At 39.9% G+C, this 27,500-nt stretch overlaps 1 protein-coding gene across 1 annotated transcript in view; it reads right to left on the bottom strand.

Moving 5' to 3' along the window:
• LOC122808163 (alpha-1-macroglobulin-like) overlaps positions 1–27,500 on the bottom strand; it is a 404,161-nt gene that overhangs the window by 103,709 nt on the left and 272,952 nt on the right. The window contains exon 7 of the mRNA XM_044079136.1: positions 20,645–20,801. Within this exon, the coding sequence (XP_043935071.1) occupies positions 20,645–20,801 (157 nt within the window). The remainder of the gene's footprint in view (positions 1–20,644; positions 20,802–27,500) is intronic.

Genomic DNA, 27,500 nt, shown 5'->3' with positions numbered 1-27,500 from the left:
TGTTTTTCCCCACTCTTGTCTCTCTGTTGAGGCTTGGGATCCTCAGGCATCCTCCCTGCTCATTTCTACTTGTTTTCATTTAATCCCCCCTTTGTTCCCTCATGGCGCATTGGATCTGTGATGAGGTGATCCATTCACATTAGCAATGCATTAGCAACAAGACTAAAGCCACGTTCGCTTACTCAGCTTGGTATCTGAAACTTTCACAAGCTATTCACCCCTCCAGTTCACCTATAATGCTTTGTAATGCTAACCTCCTTCCTGGATCTATTTTTCTGTGTAATGTTTTCCTGAAGAAACAGGTTATGTTTATTTGTATATTTCAATGCTTCTTTATAAAAAGGAGTTTTCTCTCAAAGTTTATTACTGTTTCTTAGCTGACGTGAGAAAGTTGTAATGATGTGGGTATTTTTAAAATTAAAACTGAAATATGTGATTGAGCTTGCTATTTGTTTTTCCAGTATTGTGAAAAGAAAGATAAATAAACCTGCAAGTGTGTGTTTCTAAAAATGTAACAACCTCTTGAAATGTATATAAAGGTATATATTGCCTGCAACTGTGTTTTCTGTAACATGTAGAACAAATGTAAAACAGAAAATATTAAAAAATATTATGTAGAAAAATGCACCAGGCATGAACATGTTTTGCCTTGGAACTGCAGCTAGCTGCAAAATGAAAACAATACTCTTTTTCTGCAGGGGAAGGTAAACATTTTACTAAAGATCTCCAGCTTTGTTTGTTAATATGATGAATGAGAGCCAGAATCAAAGGCACACGTACTCACACAAAGTACCCAGACTAAACATGAAAAAAATGGTTAGTTAAGGCACTGTTTCCTGGAATTTTCCAAAAAAGATCACTGCAGCTTGAATTTGGCTAGCAGTCCTGAAGGCCAAACGTTCAGGCCATGGAGCTTGTACCTGTGGATCTGATAAAGGAGAGGGGTGTGTTTATAAGATGCATGATAACTCTGTATCCTAGCTGTGATCCATCATGAAAAAAACTCCTTGTGTCTAGTGATGTGATCCTCTTGCTGTGAAGACCGACCTCTTGCTTTGAAGACTCAGCTCACAAAGACCATTTTGTAACAGATCTTTGTAGCATTTTAGATGAGCTTCAATCCTCCACAACAGTGGGTTTGCTCTGTTTTTGAATACCTGTTGTATCACATAATTTTAGACAGTGACAAATAGGACCTAGTAATTATTTTAGCCTGATTTTTTTAGTTAGGAAATATTTAGCTGGTAGCCGGAAGTTTTCTTATACCACGTCTGTTTAAAATGGGTTAGTTTATGTTTCTTTGTGCAATTCCCTGTGTTTTTATATTTATCTCTTAAAAAGTATTGCTCAATGTTCACGTAGTAAAGAATTCTATTTATTTAATTTAAAAATGTTCTTACTGTTATTAATTAAAAATGAATTCATTAAGATTACTGATATTTATTGGTGCAGGACTATGGTTTCCACCCCTTAAAAGACAAAAAGACTGTTCAACTGACACTACTTTCATTTTTTAAATATTTCATCTGGCTTATTCTCTAAGATTGCAACAATATCTGGAGTCTTCCTACAATGGCAGCAGTCTACAATAAAGCAGAGTAATGCTGTAGCACTGAAAGGTATTATTAGGTTCATAGGTATATACCGTGCTAATGACCACTGGAGCCATTATAAGCATAGCCAAGCATTCCAACTGTATCCTGCAAGTTTATGTGCCTTAGAGGTTATTTTAGGGGAGTGTGTAAGCTAAAGCTAGAGCAAGATGTATAGGCTGCCTCGGCCTGTTATAAACATACTCATAGGTGCTAGACCTGGGGTGTATTTCTGATTTCACATCCACTAGTCCAGGTTTCTCAAAAAGATATTAGGGAACAGTTCTACTTCACATGGATAGAAAGCCTGTTCTAGTAAGGGGAACTCTCTTTGACATATACCTGCCCCTCTAACATGTCCTGTTTCTGTTGCAAGCAAAGTTTAAAACCCTATATTGAGTAATTCTGATTCTATTCATTTTGTGGGTATAGGTTTATAGGTTTATAGAAAATTAATAGGCTAATGGCTTAAGGGCTGTTAAAGCCTAGCCAATATAATCCAATTTTACCCAATATATAGCCCCTAGGGGAAAGAGGATGGCATGGATTTGTGACTGGACATTGAGTATCTTACAGATTGCCCCTCTCCATGAGGGACATAGGCACTACCAGGTGTGAATTTGCATTTCCCCATTCAATGATCCAAACTGAGTTTGAAGAGGGCCAGGGAAGGGCTCTGCTTAATGTGAATAGAAGGCTTGTTCCAAAGAAGGGACAATCTCTGAGACACATATTTGTCCCTCCAGCATGTTTTCTTTGAGTTGCTGACTATGTTTAGATCCCTATATTGGGTGATCATTGTGCTGTTTGACTTGTGGATGTGTAGCAGTTCCATCAGAGCTGGATTTGTGAGTACCTTGTAGGTCAGGCATAGGTCACCCTTTAATAGCTGGTAGGAGACAGAGTAATGGGCTAGGACTTTTAGTCCATCCATATAGTTCATTTTGTTTACACCCTGTATCTTCTTTGTGAGGAATCTCTGAGGTCTCTTCAGCTGCTGTAAGTGCCTAGTGAAGTACATGTCAAATGGCACATTGTACTCGATTATTGGTCTACTGGGGGCTGAGTACAGCAGGACTATAATTTCCTTAGATCTGTATGTCATACCTTTACATAAATGTTGTGCCATACAGAAAAACTTCCTCACCAATGTGGACACATGGCCATCAAAGTTCAGGCTACTATCTATCCGTGTACCTAGATCTCTCACCTCTGAGTCTACTCTTAGTGTTGTGCTATTGATGTTGTAATTTGCAGGGGTATTTGACTCCCCAAAGGGCATGATAATGTATTTGTTTGCATTTAGTTTTAGGCCATGGTTCTGGCACTAATCATTTGTCTGATCTAGACCCTCCTGAAGGATATCTACATCACTGGTTATTCAATGATTTTCCCTAGCCTGTAGTTGTCAGCATCTTTTGCCACCTAGAAGCCTTCCACATTAGCCTTGACTTCAGAGATTTATATTCCAAACAGGAGTGGTCCCAGCACTGAGCCCTGTGGCACATCACTAGTAACTGGCCTTCTGCTGGATCTGGACTCACCCACTTTAACCGCATGTCCTATCTATGAGCAAATTGGCTATCCATCTGGTTATGTAGGGATTTATACCCAGTTTTGTGAGTTTATTTATAATACCTAAGTAGACAACTGTGTCAAATGCCTTGGCCAGGTTGAGGTAAGTGGTATATACTGTTCTACCCATCATCACTGTTAGCCAACAGGGTGCTGGCGTAAATTGGGTTACTGTTGGCCGAAGGAGAAGAGGAGGGTGAAGGCATGCCCGAAGGCAGGAAGAGAGGAGGAAGGTTAGGAGTGTAGCAATGAGGGTAGGAACTTTGAATGTTGGCAGTATGACTGGTATAGGAAGAGAGCTAGCTGATATGATGGAGAGAAGGAAAGGTTGATATATTGTGCGTGCAAGAGACCAGATGGAAGGGAAGTAAGGCCAGGTGTTTAGGAAATGGGTTCAAATTGTTCTATCATGGTGTGGATGGCAGGAGAAATGTGGTAGGGGTTATACTAAGGAAACAATATGCCAAGAGTGTTTTAGACGTGAAGAGAGTGTCTGACAGAGTGATGTTTATGAAGCTCGAAATTGATGGTGTTATGATGAATGTTGTTAGTGCATATGCTCCACAAGTTGGGTGTGCGATGGATGAGAAAGAGAAATTTTGGAGTGAGTTGGATGAAGTTGTGGTGAGTGTACCCAAGGGTGAGAGACTAGAGATTGGAGTGTACTTTAATGGGCATGTTGGTGAGGTGCACAGAGGGGATGAGGAAGTGATGGGTAGGTATGGTGTTAAGGAGAGGAATGCAGAAGGTCAGATGATTGTGGATTTTGTGAAAAGGATGGACATGGCTGTGGTGAATATGTATTTTAAGAAGAGGGAGGAGCATAGGGTGAGGTACAAGAGTGGAGGAAGATGCACACAGGTGGATTATATCCTATGTAGGAGGGCCAGTCTGAAGGAGATTGGAGACTGTAAAGTGGTGGGAGGGGAAAGTGTAGTTAAGCAGCATAGAATGGTGGTCTGTAGGATGACGTTGGTGATCAAGAAGAGGAGGAGGAGGAGTGTGAAAGCAGTGCCAAGGATTAAATGGTGGAAGTTAAAAAAGGGTGATTGTGAAGTGGAGTTTAGGGAAGAGTTAAGACAGGCACTGGGAGGCAGTGGAGAGTTACCGAATAGCTGGGTAACTACAGCAGAACTAGTAAGGGAGACTGCTAGAAAGGTACTTGGTGTGACATCTGGACAGAGGAAGGAGGACAAGGAGACCAGGTGGTGGAATGAGGAAGTACAGGAGAGTATACAGATGAAGAGGCTGGTGAAGAAGAAGTGGGATTGTCAAAGAGATGAAGAAAGTAGACATGAGTATAAGGAGATGAGGCGCATGGCAAAAAGAGAGGTGGCGAAAGCTAAGGATAAGGCGTATGGAGAGTTGTATGAGAGATTGGACACTAAAGAGGGAGAAAAGGACCTGTACCGATTGGCTAGACAGAGGGCAGAGCTGGGAAAGATGTGCAGCAAGTAAGGGTGATAAAGGATATTGAGGGAAAGGTACTCACAAGAGAGGAGAGTGTGTTGAGTAGATGGAAAGAGTATTTTGAGAGGCTGTTGGATGATGTGGGGATAGTGAATCAGGAAGTGAAACAGATTAGCAAGGAGGAAGTAAGGACAGCTATGAAGAGGATGAAGAATGGAAAGGCTGTTGGCCCAGATGACATACCAATGGAAGCATGGAGGTGCTTAGGAGAAATGGCAGTGAAATTTTTAACTAGATTATTTAATGAAATTTTGGAAAGTCAGAGGATGCCTGAGGAGTGGAGAAAAAGTGTTTTGGTACCTATCTTTAAGAATAAGGGTGATGTGCAGAGCTGCAGTAACTACAGAGGGATAAAATTGATCAGTCACAGCTTGAAGTTATGGGAAAGAGTAGTAGAAGTGCCAGGAAAGAGCACTACAGATGCAATGTTTGCTCTGAGAGTGTTATTGGAGAAATACAAAGAAGGTCAGAAGGAGTTGCATTGTGTCTTTGTAGACTTGGAGAAAACATATGACAGGGTGCCTAGAGAAGAGTTGTGTTATTGTATGAGGAAGTCAGGAGTGGCAGAGAAGTATGTAGGAGTGGTACAGGATATGTACGAGGGTAGTGTGACAGTGGTGAGGACTGCAGTGGGAGTGACAGATCCATTTAAGGTGGAGGTGGGATTACATCAAGGATCAGCTCTGAGTCCTTTCTTATTTGCAGTGGTGATGGACAGGTTGACAGATGAGATCAGACAGGAGGCCCATGGACTATGATGTTTGCAGATGACATTGTGATCTGTAGTGAGAGTAGGAACCAGGTTGAGGAGACTCTGGAGAGGTGGAGATATGCTCTAGAGAGCAGAGGAATGAAGGTCAGCAGGGCTAAGACAGAATATATGTGTGTAAATGAGAGGGAGGGTAGAGGAATGGTGAGGTTGCAGGGAGTAGAGTTGGTAAAGGTGGACGAGTTTAAGTACTTGGGATCAACAGTTCAGAGTAATGGTGAATGTGGAAGAGAGGTGAAGAAGAGAGTGCAGGCAGGGTGGAATGGGTGGAGAAGAGTGTCAGGAGTGATTTGTGACACGACGGGTACCAGTAAGAGTGAAAGGAAAGGTCTACAAGAGGGTAGTGAGACCAGCTATGTTATATGGATTGGAGACAGTGGCATTGACAAAAAGGCAGGAGTCAGAGCTGGATGTGGCAGAGTTAAAGATGTTAAGATTTGCACTCGGTGTGACTAGGATGGATAGGATTAGGAATCAATATATTAGAGGGTCAGCTCATGTTGGACAGTTTGGAGACAAAGCAAGAGAGACGAGATTGCGTTGGTTTGGACATGTGCTGAGGAGGGATGATGGGTATATTGGGAAAAAGATGCTAAGGATGGAGCTGCCAGGTAAGAGGAAAAGAGGAAGGCCTAAGATAAGGTTTATGGACGTGGTGAGAGAGGACATGCAGGTGGTTGGTGTGACAGAGCAAGATGCAGAGGATAGGAAGAAATGGAAAGAGATGATACGCTGTGGCAACCCCTAATGGGGAAAGCCGAAAGATGATGATGATGATGTTGACCCATCATCAATGGCCTTACAGAATTCTCAAACAAATCCACAAGATTCATAGGCATGACCTGCCCTTGACAATGCTGAATTGTATTGGGTCCAGTGTTTGGAAGTTTCCTATGTCATTATTTATCAGGTCCATAATTATTATTTCCATAACCTCACATATAAGACTAGTCAGACTTCTGGGTCTATAATTTCCTGGGTCAGTAGATAGTTCTTTAAACATAGGGATGACTGATGCTGTCTTCCACTCTATCGGGACAAAGCTAGTCCATTAGAGTAGGATCCACAGATGCCTTGTGTGCCAGGCATAAATCACCACTCAACAGTCTGTAGGAAACAGAGTATGGAGATAGGACTTTGAGGTGATCTGCATAGGACATACTGTTTACGCACCTTATTATTATTTATTTATTTATTTTTTTTTTTGTGAGGAACCTCTGTGGATATTTCAGTTTGTTGCATGTGCCTTGTCAGGTACATATTGAAGGGGATGTTGTACTCAATGATGGGCTTTATGATGGCTGAATACAGTGGAACGATGACTTCCTGGGACCTACATACCATGTCCTTGCATGTTAAATTGAGCAAATTAGAATGATTTCCTTACTACCTTAGACACGTGTTTGTCAAAAGCCAGGATAATATCTACATATGTACCTAAATCTCTGACTACTAGTTCTACTATTAGGAGTATGTTTTGATAAAGGAATTTCCCAGTATGACTGAGTTCCCAAAGGGTACTATTATGCATTTATTTGCATTGAGTTTTAAACCAAGACATGTGTTAGCCCTACCTCTAGGATGTTTTGTGGGGGATTCTATGACTGCTCATATTTTGCAATCATCTGCAGATTTGGTCAGACAAAGGCCATTGATATTGGCTTAATTTCAGAGAAGCAGATGCCAAAAAGGAGCAGACCCAGCAGAGAGCTCTCAGAGACTCTGCTAGTGGCAGGCCTCTTCATGGATGTGGTCTCCCCTATCCTAGCTGTCTGGGTCCTAAATAAGAGCCAGTTGCTTATCCAGTGCATATCATTGGGATTTTGAGCCTATATCCACATTTGTTTACAATGCCCAAGGGAAATATTGTATCAAATGAGTTAGCCAGGTCAAGCTAGGCATCATGCGCCATTTTGCCCTCATCCATTACCTTGCTGACATTTTCAAAGAAGTCCACCAGATTAAGTAGGCATGATCTGCCCTTGACAAAATAAAACTGGATTGAAACTAGTGTTTGAAAGTTTTCTATGTCATTATTAATCATTTCCATAGCTTTGTATATGAGACGTGTCAGACTTAAGAGTCTGGGGTATCTGGGGTCTGCTGATGGCCCACCCTTGGGTAGAGAGACAGAGATGATCGTAGCAGTTCTTTACTCATGTGGCACAAAGATTATCTGGAGGTTATGGTTGAACAGTGTCTCTAGTGGTCCGGATAGGTCATTGTTCTGGCTATTTAAGAGGTATCCTGAGATATTATCTGGCCCTGTTGATGTAGTGGTTTTGGCCTTAGCACATCTAAAACCTTATCCCTAGTGATATGGAGGGAGGAAGGGTTGTTTGATGGTATTTCCTGGGGGTGAAAAGGGGAGGGGGTAAAATTGGAGCAACGTTTGTTGGTCAGCAGATTTGCTTATATTTTCTGGCTCTTTGTAAATGGTTCAATTTACAATAATTTCTGTACACTGCTGTGTACTGCATTTAACGTTTTAGCCATAGCTTAAGAAAGCTTTGTGGTTGTTCTTTGCCTGGGAGGCTATCTTACCTCAAATTTGTCTTTAGTAGACTTAGTATGTCCTCTTAATTATTTATTTAGATTTATGAGAGTGCTTTTATCATACTGGACATAGCACTTTTTAATCTTGTTTATGTCCTTTTTTCTTTTGTTGTACATCCTGTTTATGTTTGGATTCTACCATGATGGTTTGTTATTTGTGTTAGTTCTAGATTTATTTCTGGTATGTACAACTGTCTCTACAGATTTATTGACACAACTGTACAGGATTTTTGTGAACAACTTCACACAGGCAGCTGTGTTCTCAGGGTTTGTGGGGGTTTGAAATGTTGATGGGTTATAACTTAGTGATAGGAAGTTTGCCTTAGAATAGTGCTTAAATGTTTTGGAGATAGCTGGGGTGACAGAATTGATTTTTATTATGAAGGAGACAGTTTTATACTCTGACTTTAACAGGCAGGACACTGCATTAGCAGGGTACAGTGTTTCCCATGTTTGTGAGGAGCAGGTTGAGTATATTTGCACCCAAAGTGGACTTGTGGACTATCTGGTCCAAGGTGTTTTTGTTTACAAAATCAAATAATCTCTAGGCCTGTAAATCTTTAATCATTTTAGTATATCCCATTTAATAGTGGGATAGATGATGTCACCCATGAATATGGGATTGGGATGAATGGTGAGGGCCTCCAGTAAGTCCACGTAAGAGTTATGTGTTTCTTGGATAATAGAGGGTTGCATGTAGCATGAAAGGAGATGATATGGGACTTTGCCTATAGACATTTTGACATGGATAAGTTCAAACACATTGCCTTGTTTGACTAACCTTGAGGTTAATTTGTTGTTAATATATATTGAGATACATCCACCTTTGGTCTCTGTTTATGCAGTAGCTGGCCTGAATGTATGGAAGTTATTGTAGCTTTGCACTGCCATGGTGCTCCTCATATTTTGTTAACTGCACAGATGCCCACATTTTCCAGGGTGAGGAGAGGTTGGAGGGAGTAGAGTTTCTTTTTTGATCAGTAACATCTTTAGATTTCCTTAGGTTGGTTTTGATATTGCAGAAAGCTTTTTTTCATTTGGAATTGCCTAAAAAGCCACTATGGAGGAGGACAATATCTTAACCAATATTCAAAAGCCTAGAGGGGACAGGTGTAGACCATCCTTGACAAAGCAACATGGTTGGTTGACCATATCCTCTCATGCTGACACATACTGCACCCTCTTGGAATGACACCAGAAACTCAGCTAAGTACTGAAGTTAATCATCTCTTATTCGTATTCTAGCATCATCCTTGGTGAAGGTAGAATGCTGCTCAGTGCTAGACACATACCAGTCTGTGACACATTGTCCGAGAGCTCCATAGTGCCTTTTTTCATTTAGCCCAGGGAAGTACATCTCAGGTCATTTATACCCATATGAACTATGACAGAGTACTGGTACTTGTGGTCTAATGACATGAGCTCATGGGTGATTTGGTGGATCCTGGCCTCAGACAAACAACTGACCATGATTTTCTCCTTATTCAGACTGACGAGCAGGACATCTGTATGTCTCACAATGGAATCTCCTATGATTAAAGTACTGGATAGTATGTTGGTTTCCCTTAAGGACTTTGTAGTTGAGGATTGAAAGAGTGTGGTTTACAAGTTGTGTTGGATGTTGTTTTGTTGGAGTGATTTTGGGGTTGTTGTGGATCCTATTTTGTATGATGAATGTCTGGGAGATCTTTCAGGTTTAGGAAGGTTGCTTTTAAGTGTCTTGACGTATGCTGGTCTATGTGTTGGGTCAGCACTGTGCGGGGGTGTGATGGCTTATACTATCAACAACCCGCTTGTTATTTTGAGTGCTTTCATGTAAGAGTCTGGCCTGAGGTAACATTGTGTAATTACATCTCTGACATACTGTATCCATTTCCCTAAGGATTAGCTGGCTGTCAGTGACCATGACACAATTTCTGCATTATCTCAGGATGCCCATATCTATTAAGCTGGTCACAGATAAATTGGGAACATGCCCATCCATGGTGTTAGATCTTTTAAAAGTGAATTAGAAGGGAGTGGTACAGCAGGCTAACTTGGGCACTGAGAGGGTGGAAATGACAACTAGCCTGTGTATGACTGAATCTGTGTGGCTGTGCTCCTCAGCACTCATACAATCTGTTCTTTGCAGGGCTGAGTACTGGGTAAAGTTAGAGGGGAAGTTTTATTGGGAAAATTTAGCTTGTAGGTCCCTGTGTCTATACAAGGCAGTGCTGAACACCACTGTATAACAAGCAGCAGAATTTATAGACTCAAAGAGAAATTAATAAATTAACTAAAAAGCCCTTGTACCAATGAAACAACATCACTTTAAGCTTCCACGTGCATTTCCCAATGAGACAGACCAGGCTCCCTTTCTACTGACAATAGAATTATAGACCTAGTCTTCTTCATGCAAAAACACACTAGTATGAGAGATGGAGGTTTGTATTCAATCCCAGATTTGGGTGAATGTCACCACTTAAGAATCGTTTGGTGGTTTTGTTTTGATGTGAGTAGTAGTACTTGGGTTTTGGTTTTATTTGTACACATGCATAGGGAAGGTGTTATTTTTTTTATAGGTTTGAATGTATGTGTGTTTAGTAGTGAGTCTGGGTATAGTTCAGCCGGTATATTAAAGAAAGGAGAAGTAGCAAAGGGTTTGTGGAATAGCCAGTTTGTGGGAGAGTAGCTATGTGGCTGTATGTGGGTTTGTACTTTTGTGGCATGAGCTAGAGCAATGAGAAGAGCTATGGTGGGAACGTGAATGAGGCATTTTGGAATGAGAAAGTAGTTGCTGTTCGATCATTCTAGTAAAGTAATTATTACTTGTGAGGTAGGGTTGTGAAGATAGGATGTAGTTGGTAAGCAGTGGTGTGGGCTTAAGGTGGAGCAGGATTTTGGAGTTTGGCTAGAGTTAGTAGAAGACATTACGAGTCATATGGATTTTCATAGATTCATAGTTGATTTCTTGGTTAGCTACACTTTTGGGCCATTTCAAGCCTAGACAATTTCCCTTCCAAAGGTAAGAATCAAGCCCTGTACCTTATGTCTGTGAGGTAAACACCTTAGCCATTATGCCAACTCCCATCCTCAAGCTGTAGATAGTGGTTGGTTTTGATATTGCAGAAAGCAATAATAACACACAGACAAGCACCTCCATATAGAGAGATAGTAGGGTAGGAGTGTAGGTTGCTGTTATAGATGGGTGGGATTTACTGTAGAGTGATTGGCTAAATGGTGTTGGTGGTTGGGCTAAATGAGTTTCTCTAATGAAGACAGTTCCATCTTATCTAAACTCTTTTCTCATTCTTTTATTTTAGTTGTTTGGGCCAGTCCTTTTCTGGTGTTTTATCTGAATCTTTCCCCTTTTCCTTGTCTGCATCTGATTAGAGTAACTGTAAGAGGACCACTCTGTATGTATATCTAGTAGTGCCCTGGAACTAATATTTCTGCAGATGGAGCAGTTGGCATCAAGATGCCTGATCCCAAGACACATGATAAATACTTCATGCAGATCTTGGGGCAGGAACTTCTGCCTGCACTCTGAACATTTTTAAAACCCCTTCCATAATAACACACAGACAAGCACCCCCTAGGTACAGCAACTCCAGAAGACCACAAACACTAATATTACTTCCAAGAGGACCACTATTTACAGTCTAATACAATACTATGGGTTGGAAACAGTGTTCTAATTATCACAGCACCATAATAACATCAATTCAATACCTATCCTGCAAAAATAACTACCTAGCATAGAAGCCTGTGGCCTAGTTATCAGACCACTGTATGAGGTGATGATGAAACAAGTAGGCTGCTCAGAGAGCCCAAAACATTACTTGCTATTTGTGCAAACTACAAATTTAAGAAAAGAGAGTTATAACAGGAAAATAGATTAGTCTCTTAACAACTGAACAGGAATGGAAAAATTATTTTTATTTTGCATTTATTTATTTGCGTTTTAACACAACAGAGAAGGAATATGCAAACACTTGTAATATGCTGTATGAGGCATGTAGACGATACTGATAAAATGCTTCTAGAGAGGTGAGAAGACAGATTGCATTTAGCACACTGATGCTGCTTTTTTACACCCTGGGAAATAATAATATTCTAGAAATAGTCAATTAGTTTAATCTTTATTGCTAGCTATATCTACTACTAACATGATTAAAGATATGTTTAGTTTAGATCTTCAAAAATACAGTACTTAGGTATGATGACCACTTACTCTAGAAGTGACCACTTACTCTAGAAGTGTGCTTCCTTATCTTTCGTCCAGGCAATGTCTATCTCTGCTTGTGTATTTGGTGTAAAATATGCCAAAAGGCAACTATCTCCAGTGATTGAGATGATTTCCAGTGTCTGGTAATAGCTTTTTTGCAGCTAGGACCATTATGCCTAAAATGGGACAAGGGGCTTTAAACTCTGGAAGATCATAAATCACCAAATATCTTCTCTCTAATACTGTTGTTTAGCATATTTGATATGCCTTGTCCCATATTGTACTCAAAACTGCTGTATTCATGGGCATCCCCAAAATATGTTTTCCCAGGTAGGTTTATATTGAATTAAATTACATCAAAGACAAAAGGGGACACAATATGAAAACTTCTTTGACAAAACATCAGGAGTTAAACAGAGACAGTGGAGACACTTCCAGGCTAATATTCTCCACCTCAGAGAAGATGTGATCTTAACAGTGGCTTGCACAGGCCACAAGACCTGTTGATCTCCATATTCTTGGATTATATCTCCAAATCTTTGCCTTCTATATTCTTGTATTACATCGTAGAAGGACTAGATTAATGGAGTCATTCAATGGGATACTCCTATTTTAATTGACTGATCCTGCAAATTCTAGATATTGTAAATTTGGGACAACAGTATATGTTAATAGCCTGCTCAAGCTGGTACTTTGCAAACATGTCCCGAGCAACGCAACACATTTGATAGTAATAAATCACCTGTTTACCAGCAATACCATAGTCAGCTGTAAGAAGGAGAATGTCTTTGGAACAGATCCTACCTATAGCTGTGAAAGTAAGGTTAGACTGCTATCCCACCACTCACACCAGGGGAAATTTTGTGTAGCCTGATGAAAGTGAGGGCGTGCCTCCAGTGGGAAAAACTAAACAGCCAATGAGTTTGAGGGTCCAAATTTTTTAAGGCTAAACAGGATACTGTACATATGACATTCAGATATTGAGAATTGGCTATGGAGGGTAGCTACTGATAACCAAATGCAATGGCAAATAACAGCATGAGCTATATATTTATTATGAGCGTCTGAAGCATGGAACAGAGGGTGCAGGTGTAAATACAGACTATCAACCATTAAAAAAGCGCAGGGTGGGGTTGAACCAATCTGACAAAGTTGTTTATGAGTTCTCAGAACAACTCCTTCATATGTAATTACTAGGTGAGGTGGACGAATGTCACCTTGCACTTGAAGGGTACAGTGAATAGCTGCAGAACTTCTTGGTAGAGAATGGGACCATATTCCAATCATTAAGATGTTCTTTCAGCTGCTGAATTTAGAATATTTATCACTTTTCTTTCCCTAGCAGTTAGTGCAAATGCAACACCAAAATATTTAGAATAAGACATGCTGAAAGTAAAGCTGCATTTGTCTTTCCCAATTTGAGAGTGGATCACTTTGTAAGACATTAACACTGATTTTTGAAAGATTAATCTTTTATATATGTTTCTGAGATTGTCTCATGTATTGGATAATTTAGTTTGTGGGTCTTCTAAAAATATTAGAATACCAACAGCAAACAGAGCAAGTCCACCTTTAATGCAATCCGGGTCGCCTGTGCTAAATCCAGAACCCAGGATATTCATAACAGACTAAGCTAAGGGCTCGGTGGTAAGTATAAATAACAATGGAGCTAAGGGGAAATCTGCTGAAACCCTTAAAAATCTGGAATGATACAGAGATAAATGGACCTACATGTACTACTGCACTCAAGTCATGATACATCAACACTGATGTCTCTTTAAATAATAGTGGGAACTGAAAAAGATATAGAACAGGAAACAAATATGACCACATATTATTAAAAGCTTTCTCAGCATTTGTAGGTAATAAAGCCATGGGGCTACTACCAAGATTTCCCATCTTCAACCAAAGAGCTCCTTTCAGAATATGACCTCAAGGTGTTTAACAAACCCTGCTTGCTCAGGTTGTACAAGTAGGAGTAACAATGGAGTTATTCAAGCAGCCCAGATACCCATAAAGGTTTTGTCGGTGTTGAGTAAGGAAATTGGTCAATAGTTTGTGGAGGATATTGGGTCTTTGGCTGGAAAAAGTAAGGAATGTTTCCATGTAAAGGGAATAGTAGCCTTGTGAAGGGTTGCTGCACAAGTACTCAACAGCAGATTTATAGCTGACAGTGGATGTAGCTTATAAACCTCTGACTGGCAGCCATCACTACTAGGGTCTTTATTAGATTTCAGACATTTGATGACTGTGAGAACCGCCTGCCTGGTGATAAGCTTCATGAGATCTGAGGCTTTTTCAGGGATTAAGGTGGGTTATATAGGAAATGTGGGATTAGAACTAATGGTGGGAGGGGGCACAGTTTTAGTGAAATGAGTAGTGCCATAGATACCTTGATAGTAGTGCTGAAATTTAGCTAGGACATCTTCAAGCGAAAGAGGCCTACTGTGGCTCTAAGGGCAAAAATAGTTTTGAATTACTTCTATACCACCTGGTCAACCTAGAATATATTTGCAGAGAGATCTTATAATATTAGAGACAAAGTCTGTCTAGGACAATTTCAGTTTTCTTGATAATGCTTGTATTTTGTTTTTCATCTGAGTTAAGGATTTTACGTAAGCTGGACACCTGTAGGCAGGATTTTGCTTAACGGCCAATTGATGTCATTCTACAAGAGACTGCAAGTTACTCCTCTACGCTCTTGACATCCTGTTAGTCCAGAACCTTATCTTGGCTTGAAGGAATCCTTTATAACTATCCCAAAAGATATGAAAAAGATAATGCTCTGGTCTGTGATCTGCCAATAACTGCTGAGGGGCTTGTCTGGGAATTAAATAACCCTTGGTCAAGTCCAAACTGGACAGAAACCAAGCTTTGTCTGATTTTTCAACTAGTTCATCCACTCTAGACATGGGGTGGGATTTGGAAATACTATTTCATTTTCTGAAGTCATTGCAAGTTTAGGAAATAGTACAATGAGGCTATTCCACTCACTCTGTGGTTCTTCAGTGACACCTAACTTAAGTATTTCCTCTTTAAAAGCTTAGTGTTGGATCTCTGGTATTTCAAATGGTTTTAAAAGCACCTTTTCTCAAAGAACTGTCTCAGTGTGCTGTTGGATTAAGTTACTTCTGCCAGGTAGTTCTCAAAACAGGGTCCTTTTCTTTAACTTCCTGTTTCTAGGCTAATGGTGCATCACCTGTCTTAACTTCAGGATATGCTGTGGGGGGTTTACTTTCTATAGCTTTCTGATGCATGAATGAAGGTTTTATTAAAATTTTCAACAAACATATCTGTATTCTGGTGGTATAGGGATGTTTATAAATGATTCACTTAAAAAAGAAAAAACAAAAAAGTTCATGTGTTACTGTACATAAGGATGGAATACCTTAGTTACTAAGGCTTTGTCTGAGATTTCCGAGACATTAAACAGTAGTACATAATACCAGTTCTTCTGATATAGATTTGGCATTCTTTCACTTGGTACAGGCACTGCTTCTGGGAACCATTGCATACCCAGTGATTACTAATATGTACTGGTGACCTCTGGTTAAGTTCATAAGTTCGCCTACTGTGTTTATCGTTATTTTTTCAAGTGGTACTTCTGTTACTGGCAAAGGTATTGGAAAGCTTTTAAACCATGGGTTATATGCTGCTGTCTGGCACTTGGACAGGCTGCACAGATTTTTTATTGTTTCCAAAACACCAGGCTAGTAAGATCTAACCCAAACTTTAGCCTTTGGCTTTTACAGTTCCAGATGATCACCCAAGACATGGATATTTACTGTCTTCATTACAAGGGATCCAAAAGGCTTTGGTACCAATATCTACCTCAATATATGTTCTTTTCCTTGAAATATGCTGTATCTGGCAGCTAGCGCAGAGGATTAAGACTATAAGCTGCTAACAAGCTACTTCCTGTAGTACTGGGTTTGATCTGGTCAACTTTCTTTGTGTGTCACCATGGTTTAGTGGTAAGGCACTGGTCTCTGAACAATAGTAAGCCTATAATTGCAAAGTACCTTGCAAAGGTAAGGAAAAACAACTCTTATACTTTACAAAAAAAAGCACCTAAACAGGCATGTCCAAGGGTCAGCTTCTGGTGATTTCTCCTGTCTACCTTGTGAATCTGGGCATACTGAGGCAATGCGGCAACTGCCTCATGTACACAGACAACCCTCTCCTCCTACCACCTAACACTACAACCTGCGAGAGGTGAACTTACATAGCCAGACTGGAGGCAAAGCTCTCTCCGGCCAAGACTGTGCTAGACAGTCAAGAGGAGAAGGTTAACACCTGCACTATACCTCAAGCAACTTATAGCCCTTCAAAACCCACACCATCAACAACCACAAATAGCAACACTAAACCCACATATGTGGAGGCCCTTAACATTAACCTGCCCAAGCAACAAGGACCTCCGAAGCTGAAACGCAAACAAATACCAGTCACAAACAAAGTGACACATAGCTCACAATACCAGTGTGCCAACCAACAACAGCCCCTAAGCCAAATCAATGTACCCAACACTTTAGCCATAGGTGACTCTATAGTCAGGCACACTGACATCCCACTCACCAGACTGAAGAAGGAGAAAATGACAGTCAGCTGCCTGTCGGGTGCCAGGATCTGCCACATAACGCATGCACTCAAGTCACTTCACAACAAGTACAAATACGACTCTGTCATTGTCCATGTTGGAGTGAATGACTTGAGACGTACCTCCCTGGACTACATGAAAAGAGACATGGAAGAGCTTTCAGATCATGTGGCCCAGGCGGTATGACCCTAGCCCTGAGTAGCATCCTGCCTTCGCCCAGAATGATACCACAGTATAAGAACAAAATGATTGACTTCAACAATTGGCTAAGTTTCTGGTGTCATTCAAAGGGGATCCAGTATCTGTCTGCCTGGGAAGACATGATCGACAAACCACAATGCTTTGCCAGAGATGGTCTGCACCTGTCAACCCCGGGATTCAGGTTACTGGCTAAAGCTCTTGCCACCCCTATAGTGCCTTGTTTAAGCAAGGTTCAAAGGACATAACCACCACCATAACAGATACAAGCATGCAAAATCTGAAGGCAATGCTACTCAACGCTAGAAGTCTAAACCTCAAAATGCACTCTCTCGAGGCACTCCTAAAAATGGAGAACATCGTTATCTATGCAGTGACTGAGACCTGGTTCAAGGCTCCAGAGAGCACCCCTGCAATATCTGGCTACAACTCTTACCACACTTTTAGGCCACAAAACCAAGACTGAAATACTAAAGGTGGAGGAGTGTCCATATTCACCAAGGATATTCACACCTCCAGGCTAGTTGCCCAACACAATGCATCTGAAATTCTCCAGGTGCAACTAACACTAGGTAAGGCTGCAATCCAAATTGTAGCTTGCTACAGATCACCCACCATGCCCCAAGATTCTCACTACACTTTTCTAAACATACTGGAAAATATTAAGATACAAGCAAACACCCTAATACTGGGTGATTTCAACTACCTTGCCAGTAACTGGGAAAACTACTCGGGTACAAACTCCTTTACCTAATGGTTCTTGGAATTCATAAATTCCAATGCCCTGGATCAACTTATCCACTGTCCTACCAGGGGCTCCAATATCCTAGACCTGGTCATTGCCAACATGGGAGATAGATGCTCTGCATCCGTGGTCACCCCCTCATTGGTCAGGTCTGACCATAAGCAGATCACCCTTGACATCCACATCCCACCCCCACCCCCCAGTAAGGAAACCTCCTTAAAAAACGTCTCCAAAGCCTACTTCATGCTACTGAAGTCAGAAGTGACAAACTTCATGACACCCATGCAGACGGGATCTGAAAGTTCGACTGCAGAATCCTTCACTAATGCACTGTATGAGCACATCCACTCGTGCATGAATTGTGCCATCCCAAACAGAACCAAGATGCTCTCCTTCAAAAAAAGGAAGCCAATCTGGTGGTCCCCTGCTATAAACAAACTATACAAGAGAAGGAAGAAAGAGGAAAATCCCAGGATGCGAACAACTCCCTCACCAGCCTCAGTAAGAAGCTGAGATCCCAGTCTGACGAGCCTGATCTGCAAGGGCATGGAACACATTATCATGGAACTTATAAACAAAGACAATGGCAACCTTCAAACACTGGACCCTACCCAGTTTGGGTTTGTGAAGGGCCGATCTTGTCTCCTGAACCTGACTGACTTCTTTGTATCAGTCTCCAGAGCTGTGGATGAGGGTAAGAAGGTCCACACAGCCTATCTGGACCTCACCAAGGCCTTTGACACCATCCTCCACTCTGGAATCATAGATAAACTTACTAAGCTGGGCATAAATCCCTACATCACTTGATGGGTTGCCAACTGGCTTACTGACAGAACCCAGACTGCAAAAGTAGCCTACTCCAAATCCAGCTCCAGACAAGTGACAAGTGGATTACCTCAGGGTTCAGTCCTGGGACCACTCTTGTTTGGCATCTACTTCTCTGAAGTAAAGGCCAATACTAAGGGACTTTGGCTAACAAAGTTCACAGATGACTGCAAACTGGGAGCCATTATTGAATCCACAAATGATGTGGATATTCTACGAAAGGGCCTTACAGAAACAGATGCCTGGTGCCAGAGCTATGGGCTCAAGCTTAATGCCAAGAAATGTATAGTTATCCCCTTTGGAAGAAAACATGTATCCATGAATTACCACATAGGTTGGCAGTACACTAAACATTGAAAGTGTGATGAGAGACTTAGGGACACAGGTGAACAGTGGTCTCACTTTCGATAGCCACATCGCCACAACAGTCAAGAAATCCTTCTGTGTGGCACACCTCATCACTAAGGGCTTTTCATCCAGAAAAAAGAATGTCATTGTCCCACTGTACTCATCCCTCATTAGACCCATTATAGAGTATAATGTCCCGTTTGCTATGTACCTCACAAGACATCTGCAACAGCTAGAAAGGCCACAGAAATACCTCACTAAAAGAATCACAGGCCTAAAGCAGATGCCATATGCTGACCATCTAAAAACAATTCCAGCTATACTCTGTGGCATATCGTCTACTCAGAGGTGATCTCTGCTTACCATACAAGGCCATGTCAAACCCTGAGCTGTTGGACATGCTCCACTTAAAGAAATCTCAATTCCTCAGAGCCACACGCTCCAGGGATCTAAACCTTGTCATCACAATGAACAAAACATGCTGGAGGGATAGGTTCCTGACCCAGAGACTCCCCATACTTTGGAATAGACTACCCATACATGTCAAGCAGAGCGCCTCCTTGACCCACTTCAAAAGGAACCGTGATGATTGGATGGGAGATAGGAAATTCACCACGGGGATCATGTCAGTCACCCTGCTAGACAGGGGTCCAAAGAAGTAAATATTGTGGGAAGAAATATCCAGGGAATTGTTATGGCTAGGCTTGTATAGGCCCTATGGCCGATAGCCTAGTACCAACCTATGAACCTATGAACCTATGGGTATGTGTGTTTCACACTGTTGGGCCCAAGCTATTTCATGATCTGTTAGCTGGCGCAGAAGGTATGGTCTATAGTTTCTGTGATAAAGGGTTTGATTTCCTTAGCCCTTATTTGCCTACTGTGCAACCTTGAGCAAGTCACTTGACTAGACATGCTCACAGGTTACCCGTGAAAAGAGACTGTGTGTCCCACAGGCCTACCTGGTTAATAAACAGAATTATTAAATACTTCTGTGACAGCTGTTTCTCAAGTGGTTAAGCATATTTTGAAGTGTACTTAGTGGTGTTAGGAGCTGACATAATGGTTAAGTTGTTTTGGGGGAAGGGAGTTAGATGTAATAGTTAAGGTCTTCAACAAAAAGATACAAGTCACAGGGTTTGATTCTAACCCTGAATTATTGACTCGGCCTAAAAATGGGCCTTCAGGGCAGCTAGCCTAGTATTCACCTATGAAAAAGTCATTTAGTAGCTCAAGTTATATCTATGACATTTGGCTGTTTTGTTCCTTTGTCTTCCCTTACATTTTTGCTGTGTTCCGTCTTGGTTCTACTTAGTGTGTCATTTCACTTAGCCTTCTTAGAAATTGATATTACTCAGCTGGTGGTTAGCCAGGTAAAACTTCTGAGGTTAAAGAGCTTCCTCTGTTAAGTAATAAACACAATAAAACACCACTGGTATCTGTCAGAGTGTGGAGGCACAGAAAAAAAACTAACAGCCCAAATACTTTGTTGATGCAAACTGCTGAATAAGGTACTGCTTGATTCAACTGCTCTGTTATGATTGGGCTAAAGACAACAACAAACCTTTTGTGTCATTTCTTTGTCACTATGCTGCATTCCAAAGTAAATTTTAAGTTGGCTGAATGAGGCAATTTTTTTTTTTATTTGTTTTGCTTAAAAAGAAAAAAGTAAAGAAAGTTGTGTGTGCCTATTCAGCTTGAAACTCAAGGCTCATGTTTAAGGACTAGCTGTTGAGCTATTAGGACTTGTACTTCTTACCTTCATTGAGCTATGCACGAGTTTTCCTACACTTCGATAGCATCCGTTTCGTAACTGGATGTTTTTAAGCCAGTTTACTGTCTGTTGCATATGATGATCATCAATAAAGATATAAGGTGTAGCCTGCCCAAATGACTTGAAGACGAATGCCGTAAGCCTGAAAACAAAAGAAAATTAAGTGTACTAAGGTGTTACAACCAAGCAGACAAATAACCCATGTCATGGAATTCACTGGGCTCTACAATCAGGAAAATAAACAATCTTACCCAATTCTGTAATTAACTTAAATATTATGTAGAAAAACAATCTAATTGAAAATGCTATACTGGCATAGGCTATCACTCACTGATTCTCTCCCATTTTAAGTCAAAGGCTTACTTTCACAGTTCTGCTCTACCTGTGAATAACACCACCTGCCTTTTTGTTTTATCAATGCATTTATATAGCAATAACCCACGCCTGGGTGTGGGTAATGCTGGATTTACTCCACGGTTGGGTAAATACAGCATTACCCACACCCAGAAGTGGGTTATTGCTATTATACCATGACATTATTTAAGAAAAGAAACTATTACTTTTCTTAAATAATGGCATAGTATAATGCCTGTTTACTGCCCTTCCGCAGATGTCTGGCATCCGCTGGCAGTTCTGATGTACTGCGCCCGCGCAGTACATCAGAGTTGTGGGTTAACGGAGAAAGCAAGATCTCCGTTTTTTTACTGTTTTGCAGTTAAATGGGTTTAACATAGCGAGGCAGTTTAAAATAAGCAACGGAGATGTCCGCTGCTTATTTTAAACTGTCTCGCCATGTTAAACCCATTTAACATAGCGAAAACAGTAAAAAGCAATGGAGATCTTGCTTTCTCCGTTACTTTTTAAAACCTGTCACTATGTTAAATGGGTTTAGCATATGAGACAGTTTAAAATAAGCAACGGAGATCTCCTTTGCTTATTTTAAAGTTGTCTCGCCATGTTAAACCCATTTAACATAGCGAGATAGAGTTATAATGGAAAAAGTCCGGGCGACCGGACCTTTTTCCATTAGTATAACTCGATTTACAATGTGCACGCTGGCCAATCAGCGTGCACGTTTTGGGGGGGGTCATGGTATAATTTTGCATATTTTATGCCCTATAAAGACGCATGTAACAGACAAGGGCTAACAGTCGCCATTAAGCTTCATTACTTCATCTGTAAATTGCTGTACATTAGTGAAGGTAACAAGGCTATCTAAGTTTCTGAGGGATTTAAAGAGGAGGGAAGTGGAAAACTGAAATGAATATACCCACTAAATGATAGGATTTTACTAAGTATAGGTAATATTGCTATAATTCTTCAAATTAACATAGGGATTACATTTTCAGTACTAGTGTAACAGGTTCATAAGTAGTTAATATTCCTGAAGCTAACTGACCAGTGAAAAGCTTAGCCTGAATGCTAGGTAGAAAAAAATGTGTTAGCGACCCAATCAGAGAGCAGTATAACATACTCGATGGGTTAAATTACAAATACTCATTCAATTGCTGAGGATGATTTTAAAGGTGGCTAAGGTATCACTGTGTCTGATAATCTAAGATTTGTGATTTCTATATGTAAGGAATTCATTGGATTATTTGTCTATCATGTCAAGTATGATTTATTTTCTGATGCAGATAAAGTCTTTTGAACAGGTATTTGTGGTATAACTAGGTTTTGAAGGTGAATACAATTTGGCATGGCCATTCCTAGAACAGCAGGGCAACAGAGGTCATCACACAGAAGCCTGTATGATACAGAATATAATAACAAGGCTTCTAGCTTGTCCTGGTAGTTTAGGGAGCTAAGTCCAGTAATTTTCTTGGCTAGGAGTCTTGGAGGCTTTTCAAGTTGGGTTAGGAGTTTGGGGAGATACATGCTGATAGTACATTGTAGTCAATGATGGGTCTAGTGAGAAATATATTAAGAGAAACCGTGACCTCACTTATCCAAGAAGCAATGCCCTTGGAAATTAACTGTGCTGCATAAAAAGATTTCCCAAGTATAACATATACATGGTAGTCAGTCGGACAGTGCATTCTCAGTGAAGGTTCCCAGATCTCTTATTACTCCATCAGTTGTAAGTGGGGAGTCCACTGTATAATATAAACTAAGGGAGTTCTGCTTTCCAAATAAAAACATACACTGCACTATTTTGGCATTGTGTAGGAGCCTGTAGTTGTTGCACTATGTTTTGGTCTTGTCAAGCCCTTGCTGGAATATCTTGATGTCTGTGACTAACTTGGGCATCACCAAACACTACCACAGGTAGCTGCAGATGTAGAGGACTTCATGGGTCATGGCCTGCAGACCTGGTGACCCTTGCCTGAGCTGCATCAGAAGGACAAGAGAGACAGAGCAACAGTAGAAGTGTCTCTAAGTGACTGAGGTTTGCTTGAGTGGTTCCTGGGGGAATCTGGCAATGATTTCTTGACCACTTTAGCATATGTGATTCTAGTGCTGGATGCTGTGCAGTGCTACATAAAAATATACCAGTGCTGGCTGGCAGTGAAAAATCGGACTCCAGATTAAATAATGAAGCATTTATATGTCTCAGAGAAGGTATCAGTCCTTGATGGCAGAAAGGGATTACTGGCAAACAAGAGGCAAATGTTACACTTCCTCAAGGTATCAGGTGACCATAGGTTGGCCAAATAAGGGGATAAAGCAGACTGATACACATACACTACATATACCCTATATACATATATATTTTATATATATATATACATATATATATATATATATATATATATATGAGAGAGAGAGAGAGAGGGACAGAGAGAGATACTTAGATATATAGTTCTCCTGCATTTTGTTGAACATCCGTTTGGTTGACAGATGCTAGGGGTGATGTTTTATATCTACTGTATGGATGGCCTCATGTTCTAAATATCAATGGTATGTGTTTAAGAGTTAGGGCTAGGGTCGGGGATAGGTGAATGGATAGCTTTTGTATGTCTGTGTGTGAGTGTGCATATATTAGAGTTAGAATAAAGATTAGCTAAGGGAGTCTATGCAGTGTTGTTAGTATTTTAGTGTGTTTGTGTGTCTGAGTATGTCTTGTGTACTGGCAGTGTTATGGGAAAGTTTATTTAAGGTAAGGTGTAGGGTTAGGGTTAGCACCCATTGCTAAGGTGGTGCAGAGGGGCACATGCGAATCATCATAAGGTACATAAGGAAAGCTGGTGGTGGAATACAGAAGAAATCCAGGAAGTCATCAAAAGAAAGAATGCATGCAGAAAGAAGTTGAAGACAGAAAAGAAGGACCGGGCTAAGAAAGAATACCGGCTGACTAACAAAAGGCTAAGACAGTAGTTGCAATAGCAAAGAACAAGGCATCAGAGAAGCTCCACCATCTTCTGAAAGTGACTCAGTAGATGGCAAAAATAAATTATTTAAGGTTGCAAGGCACAGACAAAAAGATAAATAAGATAGCAATTCAACACTGTTCATAAGGGATGCCATCAACAATCTGTTCATCAGTTCACAGGACATTAAAGGGAGATGGAAACAGTACTTCAGGAAGCTTCTGAATGAAGAAACCCCCCACAGAGGCTGTATTGTCCCTGATAGTGCCTACAATGAAAGAAGAAGAGGAGGCTACAATAGAAGATGTAACAAATTCACTAAAGAAAATGAAGTCAGTGAAAGCAGTAGGCTCAGATGAGTCATGGCAGATATGATCAAGATGTTGGATGAGTTGGAGAGAAATGGCTACAAGGATATTCATAGCAGTATGGAGAGAAAGGAGTTTCCTAGATGACTGGAGAATAAGCATTCTAGTGTCACTGTAAAAAAACACAGGGGACATTCACAGCTGTGGGCAGTGTAGAGGTATCAAACTCCTGTCAGACTGCATGAAAGTTCTGCAGAGGGTGATTAATAAATTAATATGCAGAGTAGTGGAAAGTAAAATGGGTAATGAGCAGACAGGATTCAGGTCAAGATGCAGCACAACTCTTTTTCATATAACTTTGCTAGAAGTCCAGTCAGAAGCAAAAATACCACCGTCATAGAAATATTCTTTCATAACACCAATTCTAAAAGATAATAAACCATCATGCCATTGCACCTTATACAGACCCATATCATTACTGAATAATGATTACAAAATATTCATGTCTATCCTAGCTAACAGAATGAAAATCCCACTTTCAAAGACAATTAATAATGACCAAATTGGATTTATATATAACAGGCACACACATGATAATATCAAAATTATACTTACTCTTATAGGTTATGTGAATAAAGAAGATAGAGAAATACTTGTAATTGGATTAGACATAGAAAAAGCCTTCGATTCCCTCAACTGGGAATATCTATTTAAAACTTTAGCATTATTTGAATTTCCTCCTCCCTTCATCTTATTACTAAAAAACAAATATATTAATAACTTAGCCTACATAAAATTAGGTCCTTTCACCTCAGAATCTATCCTTATAATGAAAGGTACTAAACAAGGATGTCCCCTTTCTCCTATTTTATTTTCTTTGGCTAGAGAACTACTTGCAGAAATAATACACAATAATCCAAGAATAAAAGGAATAGAAGTCTATGACCAGTTGTTGTTTGTCTTTTCGTCTGTTTCCCAGTAAGGGGTCACCACAGCAGAACTCCGGTACGCTAATGATTGGCAGTAGATTTTTTTACAAAACGCCGAGATGCCAGCTCGATGCCCAACCTTCAACGAAGGCACGCCCATTTACGCATGCATGTCTTCCGAATGCTACCTAACCGTGGAGAGGACATGCAGACTCCATACAGAAGGCACACCCAAGCCACGCCGAGAATCGAACGGGAGAACCTCTTGCTGTGAGGTAACAATGCTACCGCCGTACCACCACATATCTAAAATAATGCTTTTTGCTGATATTTTATTAACCCTATCAAACTCCAGAGAGTCATTAGGAGAGCTAGAAGAAGTAATGGAGAAATTCTAAAAGATTTCAGGTCTACATTTTAATAGATAAAAATCAAAATTTCTATTTTTAAATAAGAAAAAAGAACTACAAGTTATAGATAAATCCATCATAGGAAAACAAGAACTTACGCTAAATTATTTAGGAATAGTGTTATGCAAAAATATAAATGAAACAATATTAATAAATTATAAAAACATTATTGAAACAATAAAAATATATATAGAAAAGTGGAACAAAATTATATTAACTTCTGATGACAGATTGCAATTAATAAAAGTGGTCTTAATTGCCAAAAATACTATATGTAGCATTAGCAATACAATTAATTCCTGAAAGATCCATTCTTAAAGAAATAAACTCATGTTTAATAAAAATTTTATGGTATCCCAAAAAGAATAGAGTAGCTCTAACTCATCACATTAGACCCTGGAAACAAGGAGGGTTGAATTTCCCAGAAATAGAAACATATATAAAAGCATCTGTGCTTAAAACTACAATAGACTAGATAAACCCAAATTATTTTGCCAACTGGAAAGAATTAACGACTATGTTAACAAATACATTTAATAAGTTAAAAACATTTTTAATATTAAACAAATCAAACAAACCCTGGTGCATACTATGAATAAGTATATAATATAATATAACAAAACCTTCTAAAACATCACTGATTAATCATTACATCAATACCTTTAGGAAACTTATCAATGCAAATATAGATCTAAAACTTTGGTTTGACCTTTTAACCCCATTTACCATCACCAAGAACTTTCCTCACAAAATATATAAGGAAACAATAACCACCTGGGAACAAAATGGATTCTTATGCTGATTTCAATGTGTAAATACATTAAATGATTTAGACATACATACTAAATAACTAAAAACTACTTACAATATTCCATCACAGGACTGGTTAACCTTACAAAGCATTCTAATGTACACTCAATATTTATGCAGATTAATTAATAATTCCTCATTTAAAGATATTCCAAATCTAATAAGATTTCTATATGAATTTATATATAATAGTTGTGAAAAGAAAAATTCCATTTCAAATCTGTATAAATAGTTAATAACATATAAAACAATTCCCAAACCATCATATTGGCAGTTCTTAACTAAAGGTCAGTCATTACAGTTAACAGTCCACCAGGCTAAAAACAAATGCGATTTATTGAGTGTTAGCACTTTCAGGTACAAACCCTTCCTCAGACACACACCACACAACATAAAACTGTGTTTAAATACAAAAGCATAAAAGCAATCATTCAATTAATCAATCTAAAAGTACTAAAATTTCTGAATAGAAGGCCTGTGCCTACTTAAAACAGACTTTAAAGGTAGCATGCCATTAAGCCCTGGATACCTATTCTCCCTGGATATCTTTCTACATGTTGGGGAAAGTGCGTTATGTTTATCCTTAAGCCTGAAGGCTGATAAACGCCTCAATATTCTATCCTTAAATCTATAATTTGTCTTCCCCACATAAAAGGAAGAACAATCTAAACAAGTAGCTAGATATATTATGTTCTGGGACAGGCAGGTAGCCTGAATTTTTGGGGTATATTCCCTCCATGTAGTGAGGTGGACAAATGTACAAGATCTATTAATATACTTACAGGCTTTACATCTTTGACATGGAAACGCTCCAGCCTTACCCTTTTGTCTCTCATCCCTATGGGGTTTATCACAAAGGATCTGCTTCAAATTTGTATTCCTCTTATATATAAAGTGTGGGCTACCCACCACCAATTCCTTCAGAGATTCATCTGTTTGTAAAATTCTCAAATTCTCTCTAATAATGTCTTGCACCCAACTAATAACACTGCTGTAGGTTAACTGTAGGGGTACTTTACTTCTTACACTGTTGTCATACCATTTACTCTGTTTATTGTGCATATTATGCCTAT

The sequence above is a fragment of the Protopterus annectens genome, chromosome 8.part0 (genome assembly GCF_019279795.1).
Source record: "Protopterus annectens isolate FY-2018-M chromosome 8.part0, PAN1.0, whole genome shotgun sequence".
NCBI lineage: Eukaryota > Metazoa > Chordata > Ceratodontiformes > Protopteridae > Protopterus > Protopterus annectens.
This window is presented reverse-complemented; position numbering and strand designations above follow the sequence as displayed.